Raw genomic sequence first — 14,098 nt, 5'->3', positions numbered from 1 at the left:
TAAATTGTTTTTATATTGTGTTCCAATATTGTATTTTTATGGTTTTTAATCTTTGCATACTGCCCAGAGAGCTTTGACTATTGAGTGGTATATAAATGTAATAAATGAAATGACAAGTAACGAACAGGCACACACTCCTATCTTTCCCTCAAGTTAGACCAGGCTGGGATGGGCTCTGAGTGTTACTTACACACAGGTTACAGCTGTTGCCACTGTGCTAACTCTCCTGAATTTGGAATTGTGGAATTGAGATGTGTAGTATGTACTTATGGGGAAGGACGGACCTTTTAGCAAGCTTCCTTTGCTCTCCCCATAAAAGCTAACTTCATAGATTAATGGCTAAGGTGGGTGTGTGAGACCAGCTCTGTGTCTAGGCAGATTATGTCTAAATTAGCAAGTCTAAACTTGCTCATATTTAATATGATGTTATTAATATGTTTGTGTTGTTGTTTTTTAAAATATTTATTCATTACATTTATATCCCACCTTTCCTCCAAGGAGACCAGGGTGGCATACATGATCCTCCTCCTCTCCATTTTATCCTCACAACACCCCAGGAAGTAGGTTAGGCTAAGACTCAGTGGCTGGCCCAAAGTCACTCCCTGGGTGTCATAGCCTAGAAGGGACAAAACCCAGATCTTCCAAGTCCCAGTCCAAAATTTTTGGCATTGAAATTGGTTTTATTCAATGTCAACATATTGTAGCTTAAAGCTCTTACGGCCAGCCACTAAGCCTTAGGAGAAGCGTTTCAACCTTTCAGAATGGGGAAAAAACTGCACAAAAGCCAAGAAACCACCAAATGAAAGGTGGTTGTGGGAAAGGAGGTGGGGCCAGGGGGAGGAGGTGTGGCCATCTGAGGACCCCCAAAGGGCTAGATTTGGCCCCTGGCCCTGAAGTCCCCACCCCTGCTTTAAAGCCACTTTAGGAAAACTATGGTCTTAGAGGGCAGCAAAGAAATGGATTAGATGGTGAGGATGATGTCAGACTTCCGCTTTTTAGCATTTTTACTCATGGATTCATAAGTAGTAAGTGAGTAAAGAAAGAACAGTCACATAAAGGAAAGTGAACCAGTGATTTTCTAAGCAGTCCTAGATGGATAGAATCTCTAAGATAAATTCAGTCATTCACCAAGCATTTTTGACTGACACGCTCCCAGCAAGAGACTTGACTTGGCAGGGAATGCTAGAGCTTCCCCCTGCAATCAAAGATGAATAGAGCGTGGTCAGAAATTCTCAATTTGATGTACTGTTCTAGGGAGGCATGACACGCAGGGGGAAATCAACTGACCTGGATTAAGGTCCTGGGATTTCTCAGATGTCCCACATATGCAGGATGGTGATACCTAACATACTGTTTCACCCAGTGGGGACTGGTGACTCTAATGTCAGTGGAGCAGTGAATCCGCTCCGGGTTTCAGTCAGAACCAGTTAGAATTCTAAAGGAGCTATCAAAGGTGTGAGGCATCCAAGGTGCAAAGTACCTTGGATAGCTCCTTTAGAGTCCTGGCTGGTTCTGACTGAAACCCGGAGTGGATTCACTGCCCTACTGACATTAGAGCCACCAGCCTCCACTGGCTTCACCCCTGGAAGTAACTTTACAGGGATTCTCCTGAGACATTTGAAACAATTTTCAGAAGTAGGTTCACACTCTGCAAGGCTTTTGTTAGTGTAGAAATATATATTCCCTTTGTATCTTCTCATACATTATGGGAGCAGTTCTTAAGAAGGCACTGTGATCTTGTCACATTAATGTGAGAAGGGGCCTAAATGCAAGAAGCGGTTAAAGGATTTTGGAGCAAAACCACTAGGGCCTTCCCAGATGTTGTCTGTGGACCACCTCAGAAATATTTACCAGTGAATATGATCCACTGTTGAGTTTTTATTTTATCTATTCATTAGGACTGACCAAACTGACACAAAATGGTGTGCAACCGTTTGAGTTCTCCCAAACGACTCATCAGGCTGGGTGGTACAGAAAGGAGGAGTTGTGGGCATGAGGCAGAAATGAGGCCAGATGTTGTTGGTGTGAGGTCTGCATTTAGATTTGGTCTCAAGATGGAGATCGTATGCTGAATTAATTCGTCTCTGCTAGGTGCTACTGCATGTGTCAGGTTATACCTAGGATTCCAGGATGAAGAAGCAGAATGGGCTGACCCACATTTTTAAAAACATAAAGTCTGGCTGTTATCCACATCTGTCCCCAGCCTTCTGTAGTGATTGCCAAACTACTAGTATCTCCCCTGCCCCCCCCCAAAAAAAAACAGGGGAGGAATACTCTAGGAACTGGCTGTATGGTTCCTGAACCTCGTTCCTAGAGTGTCCCAGGATGCAGTCATTGAAAGATCCTGCCTACTACCTGGGATGCCCTAAGAATGGGGGTCCTGCTCTATGTCAGGAACCATAGATCCTATTTTTTGACTATTTATTACTTTCTCATTTTTGAGGATCATGTTGGGGTGGCCAGGGAGAGTAGGGGGTTTCAGTATTTTGATGCTGTTGCTGCTGGGTTGAGTATGAGTAGGGGTGTGTGCAAGTGAGTAGGGTGTGTGAGAGAGTTGTATGCGAGTGTGTGTGTATATGTGACCCCACCACCCAAGCAGACACTCGGTGTGGCCCTCAGGACCAAAAAGGTTGTGCACCATTACCTTAGTGGAACCACTGCAGGCCGGTGGCTCTGATGTCACTGGGGCTGTGAATCCACTCTGGGTTTCAGTCAGAACTCTAAAGGAGCTATCTAAATGCTGAACCCATTTTGGGGATAGGGTTCAGCACCTTGGATAGCTCCTTTAGAGTTCTGACTGGTTCTGAGCGAAACCCAGAGCATATTTACAGCTCCACTGAAATCGGAGCCCCCAACCTCCACTGAGTGGCACACACAGGATCCTGGTTAGGCAGAGAACAGAAACTTTCAAAGGAGGAAATCTTCAATCTCTGCAGAAACTGAATGCATCTTAATAAATTGTATATAACAAACTTCCTTTATGTTCAGAGTGAACAGGACCCTGCAAAATACCACAAGCAAGAGTATGCCCTTATTGTGTGTGTATGTGTGTGTTTTAAACCAGGTATTGTACATAAAGGAAATGGAGAAAACATATTCATCTCCCAGCAGCCACCAGTAATCTCAACTGTCATGGGTAATGGGCACCAGAGGAGTGTCTCCTGCGCCAACTGCAATGGTCCCTCTCACAGCAGTAAACTCTTTGCGCCCGTCGCCATGGCTTCCGGCACTGATGGTAGTATATATATCGGAGACTTCAATTTTGTTCGGAGGCTCCTTCCTTCAGGAAACACTATTAGCATCCTAGAACTGAGGTAGGAAACTTTGGAGGGCTTTGAGAAATATTATGTGGGTAAGCAAACTTTTAGAGAAAACCTCCCAAAACTGCTGAACTGTTGTGATATGGTATTTCCTTCAGGGGCACCACTAAGGAAGGGATTGCAGGGGGCTTTACTTCTGGGTTTTGAATCCCATGCTGTGATTCCTTAGGAGTTCCTACATTTCTGGGGAGGTGACATACCTCAAAAGTAGAGTACATGCTTTGGATGCAAAGGGCCCTGGGAGGGATGAGTCTTGAAAGTGCTCAAGGCTTTTTCAGAGTCCAGTTCAAATGCTAACAAAAACTCAATGGGGGTACCCACCACCTCATCCTCTCTCTTTGTCAAGGCAAAAATAACTTACATTGTGGGATAGCTCCCCAAAAGCAACTTGCACCCCTAAAATGGCTCAGATGTAGCCAACTCAAACTCTGCTTTTTCTCAATTCAAACATTAAAACTGTTGTTCTTGTCGTCACCTCCTTCTCCTTCTTCCTCCCCCCTCCCCCTCTCTCTCACACACACGCGCGCGCGCGCACACACACACACACACACACACACACACACACTATAATATAGGTCACGGACCCTACTCTGCTAGTAAGTAGCCCATTCAGGGAAATATATTGAGTCATTAGTTTCCATTCAGGAAACATCAACTGCTGACCATCCCTGATGATTAAATAGTAATCAGCCTACAAAAGGATGTCACCCAACAGCAGGAACAATGTCTTCAATAATGTCTACTTAGAAAGCAGGATGAAAGCATTAGCTGGACATTGCACCTGGGTCCCCCAAATTAGTGATAATCCAAAAACCCACCCTTTGTGCAAGAGACCTCTATTAATGAACACAATCTTAAAATAATTTCTGTAAGGTGAGTTAATTATTTTCATTATTGAAATGTGTGTACAGTAACACAAAATTAACTGTAAAAATATTTGTAGAAGCTCACCCAACTTCATAAAAATGAACAGAGGAGTAAAGGCTGCAGATGTGAAAAACTTGTGACTGGAAGACAAGCAGAGCAAGAAAATGAGTAGATTTTAACAGGTTTAACTTCTTTCTCCATTCGGTTCAAATGTTTGCCCTACATTTTGAACAGAGGTTTGACGTATGGCAGTGCTATTACTTTGCTAATCAACATTAACCACTTTAATTTTCTTTCTTTCTTTCTTTCTTTCTTTCTTTCTTTCTTTCGTGTGTGGTTCCTGAATCAATCTGCCACTTTAAGGAACAGAGACACAAGACACAGGTAAGAAAATTGTGGTATAGTAATTGGGGATCGTGGTAACTTCCAAAATCTGTGTGACTATATGACTTTTTATGTGTGAAGAGATCACATAGAAGGTTTATATTAGAAACTTTACAAGTTTAGCATTCAGGCATCTTCCTTCTCAAGCATTTTAGATTGCTATAAATTAAAGGTCTTATCTCCAATTCAGGGTCAATCTTGCCAAAAGGTAGTAGATACATTTTTAGATAAATATGTAAAAATAAAGATTTTTATGGTCCCCTGTCAAAAGATAATTGTGTCTCCCCACCACCCTAGATTTTGCTCTCAGAGAAAAAGCACCAGATCCCCTTCTCTGCATCGCTGATCTACCACTTCAGAATTTGACTCAGAAACCGTAAGAAAATTGACATGAAAATAAAGTGGTGGAAAACACTGTTAAAATAAATATGGAGCTGAACTCTACTAAAACTTTTACAAGGCTTCAGTATGTAATATTACTGCCTGTATATTGTATAACAGTTCCTATACGTAGTATGTGTTCTCCAAAGGGGTAAGAGCTGGACAAATGAACAAAATTGTCTGTGTTGATACTGTTAGGAGTGCCCTAGCTGCCTCTTTAAGTCCCCTCCAATAGCCAACTCACAACACAGATGAAAGGGATTCTTTCCAAAGCTTTATTCCTTTACAACTTAATGACTCTTTCAGATGCTAATCACCAGCGACTAAGCAAGGAAACGCACTGGGATAGTTAGCAGAGTAGCCTAAGCGCCAGGTAAGGCAGTTGGTCCCCGTTTGAAGGGGAAGAGCAGGAAAACTCTGAACTTTTGGCTATGGAGAGGTCCTCCCTCTTACCCAGGGATCCTTGGGACGCAACCGTTGTTTTAGCGCCAAGCGGGCAGAGCGCTGCCTCTCAGCGCCCTCCATCAGGCGCCGCTCCCTCCGTCTCCACCAAGCGTCCAGCAAGATCCCATCTCCCGCTCTCTCACTGCTAGGGTCAATATCTCTCTCAGGAATGCAGGCAGGAGGAATCTCTCCCTGCCGCTGTGCGTGTGAGAGATAAGCAAGCTCCTCTCCCATGGGTGGTTGGTTCTCCTCAGTATCAGAACTACTCTGGGACTCTATGGGCTCAGTATCCACCCTGACAGATACAGTCAATGCATGGCTTTTGGTCATGCATTGACTGTATTTCCTAAGTAAGCCAAAAACCAGAGTTGTTTGGGCAGCTTTATCAAGGGAAAAAAAAAAAAAGGTATTGATATCCAAATAAACATTTTATAGACCTCAGTGTGTGAACACTGAGTAACTTGGCACAATTTTGTTTATTTTTTATTTTGAAAAAATAATGGATATTATTTAAAAAATGGAGACACAATCCAGTTGTCCCCTTCTATGTTGAACAGGATGACAAGAAGCCCATGTGTGGAGGTCAGAAAGCCAGGAGACACCCCTGACTGTCACCATCTGTCATGACAGACCTTATGTTCACAGGGCTGGGAACATCTCTTGCCATCCTTGGACAAGTACTGGCAAGATCCAATCCTGGTTTTGGCCCCAAGCCTACCCCACTAGGCAGCTGAATCTGTAACCTGTCCCCCATCTGAATTACCACGATGGCCCTGATGTAGAATCTCTCTGAAGCACTCTGGAGCATATTCCACTTGACAACAGAGATGTGTATTTGGAGGGGAAAATCAGATTTGTTTTTCATTTGAATTTATTTAGCTTCACACACACACACACACACACACACACACACACCTTTTGGAGGCAGACAGCTGCGTCTTTTGCAGTTGGCAAAAGTAAGTCACCAGATTTCAGTTGGGGGGGGGGAGGGGTCAGAGAAACTCAGCCAGCTCTGTAACAGACAAGTTAGTTTTCCAGAGTTCTGTAGGAACACCACCTTCTCAGTTCTACCCAATACTCTCTTACTGTCTGATTGGTTTTTGCTTCCCCCAATCACATTGTGCAAGGGGTGGGTTGACAGCATCAAATGTCAGGCTCTCCTTGTACCATGACCTCTGATGTCTTACAGCTCTAACATCTGCTCCTCAGGAGAAAGTGAGGGAGACAGGGCAGGCTGTAGAAGGAAAAGAAACTGTGCCTTATCCTCTTCCTGCACCTTCCTTCTATTTCTCAGGACACAGCTATCCTCAGGCATATCAGCTGCTTCTCACACTTAGACTGCAATCCTATGTACACTTACCTGGGAGTGGTATTTACTTCTGAGCTGACATACAATGGACTGCATTGCCGGTGCAATTTTAGGGGCAGTTTGCACTTCCTGCAAACCATGGAGACAAACTTGAAAGGGAAACACCACCATACATACCAGCATACACACACACTCCTGATGCACACAATGCTGCTATAGGTGTAGATACTGGAAGTGGGGAGAAGATACACAACCAGAATTTAGAACCAGTGTGAAGTAGTGGTTGCAACAGGAGTACTGAATCTCCTTCTGCCCAATGGCCAGCCAGTGTTGACTGGGCTAGAGAAGCCAATGGTCTGACCCAGTATGAGGCAGCTTCCTGTATAAAGCATCTGCAGCTTCTAACAAAGAGCGCAGAGCATGGTACAAGCAAACAGGAGGCAGAGGTTCAAGGGCTCAGTTTACCTCGTAGTTCTCATCCGAGCAAGTTCCTCACTCGGAGCTACCCATGGTTGTGCAAGCACAAACCTGCTTTGCTGCATTATTGTCAGAACCAGAACAAGACAATTTAAAGTGCAATTTGCCCAGCAACCATTGACAGCAGCTGGAGAATCTTTTTTCCAATTGGCAGAATATTCCCCCCCCCCAGCAGATTCATTGCTCTCCATCGTATAAGCATTGGATATTGATTTGATGTCACCACTTTTTAATTCCCTCTCCAATGTGGACCATTTGTCTCCCTGATATCTGGGAGACAGGATACCCAGAGGGAGTAGTCTTACACCTGCACATTTCATTCCATTCAGATTTGACATTATGAAATAATAGGCAACAGAAGATGGCGGAGGGGGGGAGGGTCTCCAATTGCAAATAATTTCTGAAATATGAAGTGAAATACGAATGAGCTAATCCAGAATTGCCTAAATACAAATGAATCTCTTGTGAAATAAATGAATTATGAAGGTATTTTTAAATTTGAAAAATGAATGGGGGGAAATTACTACTTGGCACAGATCTGTGCACTGATGTTGTCCATCAGCACCACCTGGTAAGCCTACTGAATGGATCTGCCAATGTGGGAGTAGGGCCCCTAGGGGGAAGTAGGCTGGGGGGGGGAGGAATCTGACACAAGACCTACATCAGGGATGGGGAATTTCTGGCCCTCAAGATGTCATTGGACTCCACCTTCCATCAACCCCAGCCAGCATGGCCAATCAGGGATTATGAGAAGTATATGCCAATCAGGGTTGATGAGAATTGTAGTGCAAAGCATGTAGAGGGCCACATATTCCCCCTCCTCACTGTACAGGCTCTTATATCTCCCAGATCCACAGAGGAAAGCTTTGTGAGCATGGCTTGACAGAAGAAGGACTTTTTTCACATTTAGTTATTTGTTGAAGTATTTTTATCCTGCTCCTCAACCCAAAAAGCTCTTGGAGCAGCTTACATCCAATCTGTAAAACAAGACTGTCCCTGCCCACAGGCTTACAATCAAAAAAGACATGACACCCAAGGAAAAAGGGGTGGGGAGGGAAGAGAGGAAAAAAGAGTCTTTCAGCAGGGCTGGTGGAATGACCTCACTTCCCCGGTCATCTCCCTCTGCACAGCTTCCTGTAACGGGGGCTGGTGATAACAGCTGAGGGAGGAAGAGGCTTCATGGGGGAAGTCTTTCAGCAGGAGTGGTGAAATGGCCCCACTTCTCCATCATCTCCACATCTGTTACATTGGGTAATACCTTTCCAGCAATGTCCCTCCATCCCTGGCCATTCCTTCACTCTTGGCTTTCCCTTGTCTGAAAAAGTCTGAAGACAAATAAGGCTGCCCTCCCTGGTCTGGAAACCTGGTGAAATACTTTGCTTCTTTGCATTATGGTGCTGAGAGTGTGTTGGGAACATTATGACAAGCCTAAAAGGACATCAGCCGTGGCAGACTTCAGTGTGTCACCTTCCACAGTGCCTGTGAATCTACCCAAGTTCCTCACAAACTTAAATGAAGAAATAAACTTGATAGGATCAGTGCTTCTTTTCCCTTTTTAGTAGATGTAACTGGTGGCATTAAGGAGGAAATGACGTAGCAAACACAAGCAAAGTAAAATGGAATTGATGCCTTTTACAGATTTATTCTGATCGTCTTTTGTTGTTGCTGCTGCTGCTGCTGCTGGTTTGTTAAAATAGAGTTGCTTAGTGTTGTAGTATATTAGTCAGCTTCTGGAATAGAGTTGACATAGTAAGTCTGGGTTGCCCTCTCCCATGAATCCATAGTTCTTACTGGGATTTTAGGGCAGGGGGTGAGCAGTCTTCACGTTTGTTGAATCTACTTGGTTTGTTTTTACCAGAACCCTGAGATCTATCAACCAGGGCCAGGTACAAAAGATACAGTTAAAGGACAGGGTTGTTGTTGTTGTTCAGTCGTTCAGTCGTGTCCGACTCTTCGTGACCCCATGGACCATAGCACGCCAGGCCTTCCTGTCCTGTGCTCTCTCCCGGAGCGTGCTCAAGTTCATATTCATTGCATCAGTGATGCTATCTAGCCATCTCATATCTGCCGTCCCCTTCTCCTTTTGCCTTCAGTCTTTCCCAGCATCAGGGTCTTTTCCAGGGAGTTATCTCTTCGCATTAGGTGGCCAAAATATTGGAGCTTCAGCTTCAGTATCTGTCCTTCCAATGAGCAGTCAGGGTTGATTTCCTTTAGGATGGACTGATTTGACCTCCTTGCAGTCCAGGGGACTCGTAAGAGTCTTCTCCAGCACCACAGTTCGAAAGCATCAATTCTTTGGCACTCAGCCTTCCTTATAGTCCAGCTCTCACAGCCATACATTACTACTGGGAAAACCATAGCTTTGATTAGACGGACCTTTGTTGGCAAGGTGATCTCTCTGCTTCTTACTATGCTGTCTAGGTTTGCAACAGCGAATGTTGGCGATTTGATCTCTAGTTCCTCTGCCTCTTCTAAACCCAGCTTGTACTTCCGGTAGTTCTCGGTTCGCATACTGCTGAAGCCTAGCTTGTAGGATTTTGAGCATCACCTTGCTGGCATGTGAAATGAGCGCAATTGTGCGGTAGTTTGAACACTCTTTGGCGTTGCCCTTCTTTGGAATTGGAATGTAAACTGACCTTTTCCAGTCTTGTGGCCACTGTTGAGTGTTCCAGATTTGTTGGCATATTGAATGCAGCACTTTAACAGCATCATCTTTTAGGATTTTAAATAGCTCAGCTGCAAGAAAGCAAAGTGGCTGTCTGATGAGGCTTTACAAGTAGCTCACGAAAGAAGGGCAGCGAAAAGCAAGGGAGAAAGGGGAAGATATACCCAATTGAATGCAGAGTTCCAGAGAATAGCAAGGAGAGACAAGAAGGCCTTCTTAAATGAACAATGCAAAGAAATCAAGGAAAACAACAGAATGGGAAAGACTAGAGATCTCTTCAAGAAAATTGGAGATCTCAAGGGAACGTTTTGTGCAAAGACAGGCATGATAAAGGACAAAGAAGGCAGGGACCTAACAGAAGCAGATGAGATTAAGAAGAGGTGGCAAGAATACACAGAAGAACTATACAGGAAAGATCTGAATGTCCCTGATAGCCATGATAGTGCGGTCACTGAACTTGAGCCGGACATCCTAGAGAGTGAAGTCAAGTGGGCCTTAGGCAGCATTACTAACAACAAAGCTAGTGGAGATGACAGTATTCCAGCTGAGCTATTTAAAATCCTAAAAAGGACAGGGTACCTCTGAGCATATTCTGAGCCTAGGAGTTTGCTTTTAGTAGCAGAACTGAACTGAGCTCCCAGTCCTTTTGCCCCAAAGTCCAGTCTTTCTGTATTTCAGCAGGCTAATTTAGGTGGGAAAAATCAGCCTTGCCAAACTACTGCAAATCACCCAGAGGGAGGTCTTTATCTACTTCCTGCCCCTTTAGGGAGTTGAAGTTTACAAGGCTGCAGCGACAACAGCTTGAGCAACAGTGGCAGAAAATTGGGAGCAGATCTGCGCAAACACAGGTGAGAGCCCTTTTGGCTTCAGCACTGTTGTGTTTGCACAATCCGATCTGCTGGAGCCTTTCTTAGTGTTTCAGGGCCAATAACATTTAGCCTTCTGTGGCCTGTTGTCAGGCCTTGGCCAAGCTCCAGGCATGCCCAAGCTGGCCACAGGCAGACAAAAGTCCAACGTGCCATTTACACATTGCCAAAAAAGAGGAGTTACACCACCAAAAAAGAGGACGAAAGGACACCAGTTTGCATAACATTTGCATGTGCAAATTTAGAAATAACAACAATTTAAATAGAAATACAGTGCAACTCGCCATGAGGAGAAAATTAACTTGTATTGCCAGCTGAGTTTGCTGTCCAGGTGCCAACTGTGGATTGGTGACTTCAAAACCTCTACTGCTGTCCCTTCTCATGATTCTTTGACTTTAAACCAGACCTGGAGTGGGCAGTAGGGATGTGCAGACTGTGTAAAATCCACTCCGTCTGTGTTTTATGGATTGTCAGGTGCCTTTTGCTCCATCGTCCGCTCACAGACGGATGCGGATCTGGGGGGTTTTCGTCATGCAGAAAAATATATAAATAATTATGTATCTATGTAAGTGTTTATATAATTTACCTCAGTATGTAACATTGAGCATATTGTCCCCCATTCCATTCAACGTTTCCTCAGCAGAAACATGTGTTTTCTTACAAATTTATATGCGTAAATTTTGGAAAAGTTAAAAAAAAAATATCCACGGACTTTGCGCGGCCTGAGGGGGGCGCTCTGCAGCAGATTTTGCAGGTCGGGTTCTTAGAAATCCGAGCTCATTTTAGTCCATCTCAAACTTCTCCAGCACCCCTAGTGGATGGCCCCTCAAATAGAGGACACCTTCAAATAGAGGATTGTACTCTGCCAGCTCGCTAAAATAGAGGACTGTACTCTGCAAAGTAGAACACCTGCTCCTCCCCACTCCTAAAAGTGCTGGAAGCAGAAGATATAGTCAAAGACAGGCTGGTGGTTAGGCTCTGGATCAAGTAGGCAAGGCAAGGGAGTAGGCAACTTAACAGGACAACCTGGAAGCAAGCTTGGGGCAACAGTTATAACGATCTATCCAGGGCCCTTTTGGTTCCTTAGGGCACCTGCTTTGGCTGGGCTCATGAGCGGCACTGTCCTCTCTAGCCGTTACATTTGTAGAAGCTGGTGGCTCCGATTTTGGTGGTGCTGTGGATGCATTCTGGGTTTCAGTCAGACCCAGCCAGGACTCTAAAGGAGCTATCCAAGGTACTGAACCCTATCCCCAAAATAGGTTCAGCACCCTAGATAGATCCTTCAGAGTTCTGGCTGGGTCTTGCTGAAACCCATAAGGGATCCGCAGCCCCACCAAAATCGGAGCCACCAGCCTCAGCTACATGGGTTGGTGCTGCAGCATAAGAAAGATGGCACCAGCAGGTCCTTCAGCCTGTGAGCTATCCAGTGCAGCAGGGAGCACGGCAAAGGTCTCTGCTGCTGGAGACCCTGGTTCCCATCCCGTGCTACCTTGGCATCCACTGACATCATCTAATGGCTCTTTGAAGATAAAATTCTGCACATCTGCCTGGAGTCAGATGGCTCGTTAAATGTAGTTCCTGTGTAGGAGGACTTCATGGCTTCTGCTTGTCTTGTTTGCTTGGATGAGTTTCAGTTGTCATCTGAGGTCGTGAAGACAGGCCTCAGAAAGGTGCACCTAACCATGCGAAGGCTTGCCCTTTGCCAATCACAACAGTTATGCTAGCTTAGTTCGTCCAGGGTGTGGTGATTATTTCCATTCAGGAAGGGATAATCCTTGACCCTCTGAAAGAAGCACCTATAAGGCCTCTGGTCTTTTAAAGTCTATCTTTAGAGCCCCTGGACATGAATAACCAAAGGCCAGCCGTTTGGGGGCAAGGATATGAAGTGAGTGGTGTGATACTGATCCCAGCGCTGTCAGACTAAACTAGTTATCTAGATCAGGAATGTTAAACCTCAGGCCTGTGGGCCAAATCCTGCCCACCTGGGGTTCCCCGAAGGCCAGGCCCACTTCCCCGGCCCCACCCCTTTCCTTTGGTCACCAATTGTTAGTGGATTCCCAGCTTTTGCATGTCTTTTTCCCCCATCCTAAAAGGTAAAACGCTTCCCCTAATGGAGAGGAAGTTCTGGAAGAACATTGTACATTGAAGAGATAGATGTGACATGTTGCAACTGCTCCTGTATACCTGAGACTCCTGTGAGACCTTAAAAGCCAGATCTCTTAGGCCTTTTCCAGAAACTTCCAGCTCCTTGGCCTGATTCTTGTTTTTTAAGGTTGGAGTTAAGAGTCAGGATGGTATGGCCTTGGAATGCAAGAGGATTTCTTAGGCTGCTGTCCACTTAATTTAGCTTATCTCTTGAACAGAAAAAGTATATACTCATCTGGGAGCCAGTGTGGGGTGGTGGTGAGAGTGTTGGACTGGGAGCCAGGAGATCTGGGTTCTAATCCCCACTCACTCAGCCATGGAAGCTCACTGGGTGACTTTGGGCCAGTCACAGACTCTCAGCCCAGCCCACCTCACAGGGTTGTTGTTGTGAGGATAAAATGGAAAGGAGGAGGATAATGTATGCCACCTTGGGTTCCTTAAGGAGGAAAAAAGGCGAGATATAAATGTAATAAATAAATAAATCATGAGACTAAGGATTTAGACTATTGCAACAGGTGTGATTGATTAAGAAGGCTGTGGAACGCAGCATGTAGATACAGGGAGCCCCTGTGGGAAACAGGGAGCCCCGGGACTATAAGTCCTTCCACAGTGCCGCTCGATCTGCACTTTGGCGCAGACCTGGACCATGGAGGTGCTGCGCATTGGTCATCTGGAGTCTCTCTGCTGGCATTATCTGGGGCTCCTGTCAGCAGAACCGAGTAAGATATTTTGCTTAGTTGGCTTTATAACATCATGTATTTAACCGTAATACCTTGCCTGCTATAGTTAATAAAGCTTTTTGACTCTTACTCACTTGTGTAGTCATTGCTCTGAATCCAAAAAAAGAACCTCTCTGCCTTTGGCAAAACACCTAAGGCTTAGTTACTGACAGTAACAGCTTTAAGCTAAACTATGCTGGTCTTTTTGGCCCAGCCCCTTTCACCTTTGGCCCCACCCACCTGAGAGTTTCCCCAAAGTTGAATTTAGCCCTCAGACTGAAAGAGGTTCAACACCCCTGAACTAGATAATTCTCAGCCTGCATTCAGACCTGTTTGTGGATTGAAGCCACATTAGTCTCGCTGGTAGAGACCTGGTCCAAGATATAAGCAGGAGGAGTGTGCCCTGTTGATTCCCCTGACCCTTTCAGCTATTTTTGACCACAGGGCTTAGGTTGGTTGGGAGTGGGGGGCACTGTGTTGCAGATCCCAGAGGTTGGTGCTGAGAGACTATTGCGCTACTT

At 45.1% G+C, this 14,098-nt stretch overlaps 1 protein-coding gene across 2 annotated transcripts in view; it reads left to right on the top strand.

Moving 5' to 3' along the window:
• Positions 1–14,098, top strand: part of TENM1 (teneurin transmembrane protein 1) — a 438,805-nt gene that overhangs the window by 329,306 nt on the left and 95,401 nt on the right. For both annotated transcript variants that reach the window (XM_084814084.1, XM_084814083.1), the window contains exons 19-20: positions 3,065–3,314; positions 4,551–4,571. In XM_084814084.1, the coding sequence (XP_084670210.1) occupies positions 3,065–3,314; positions 4,551–4,571 (271 nt within the window). The remainder of the gene's footprint in view (positions 1–3,064; positions 3,315–4,550; positions 4,572–14,098) is intronic.

The sequence above is a fragment of the Heloderma suspectum genome, chromosome 9 (genome assembly GCF_057233095.1).
Source record: "Heloderma suspectum isolate Gila_16-S chromosome 9, 16-S_ref, whole genome shotgun sequence".
Lineage (NCBI taxonomy): Eukaryota > Metazoa > Chordata > Lepidosauria > Squamata > Helodermatidae > Heloderma > Heloderma suspectum.
Note: the sequence above shows the minus strand (reverse complement) of the source record. Positions and strands in the feature narration are given on the sequence as shown.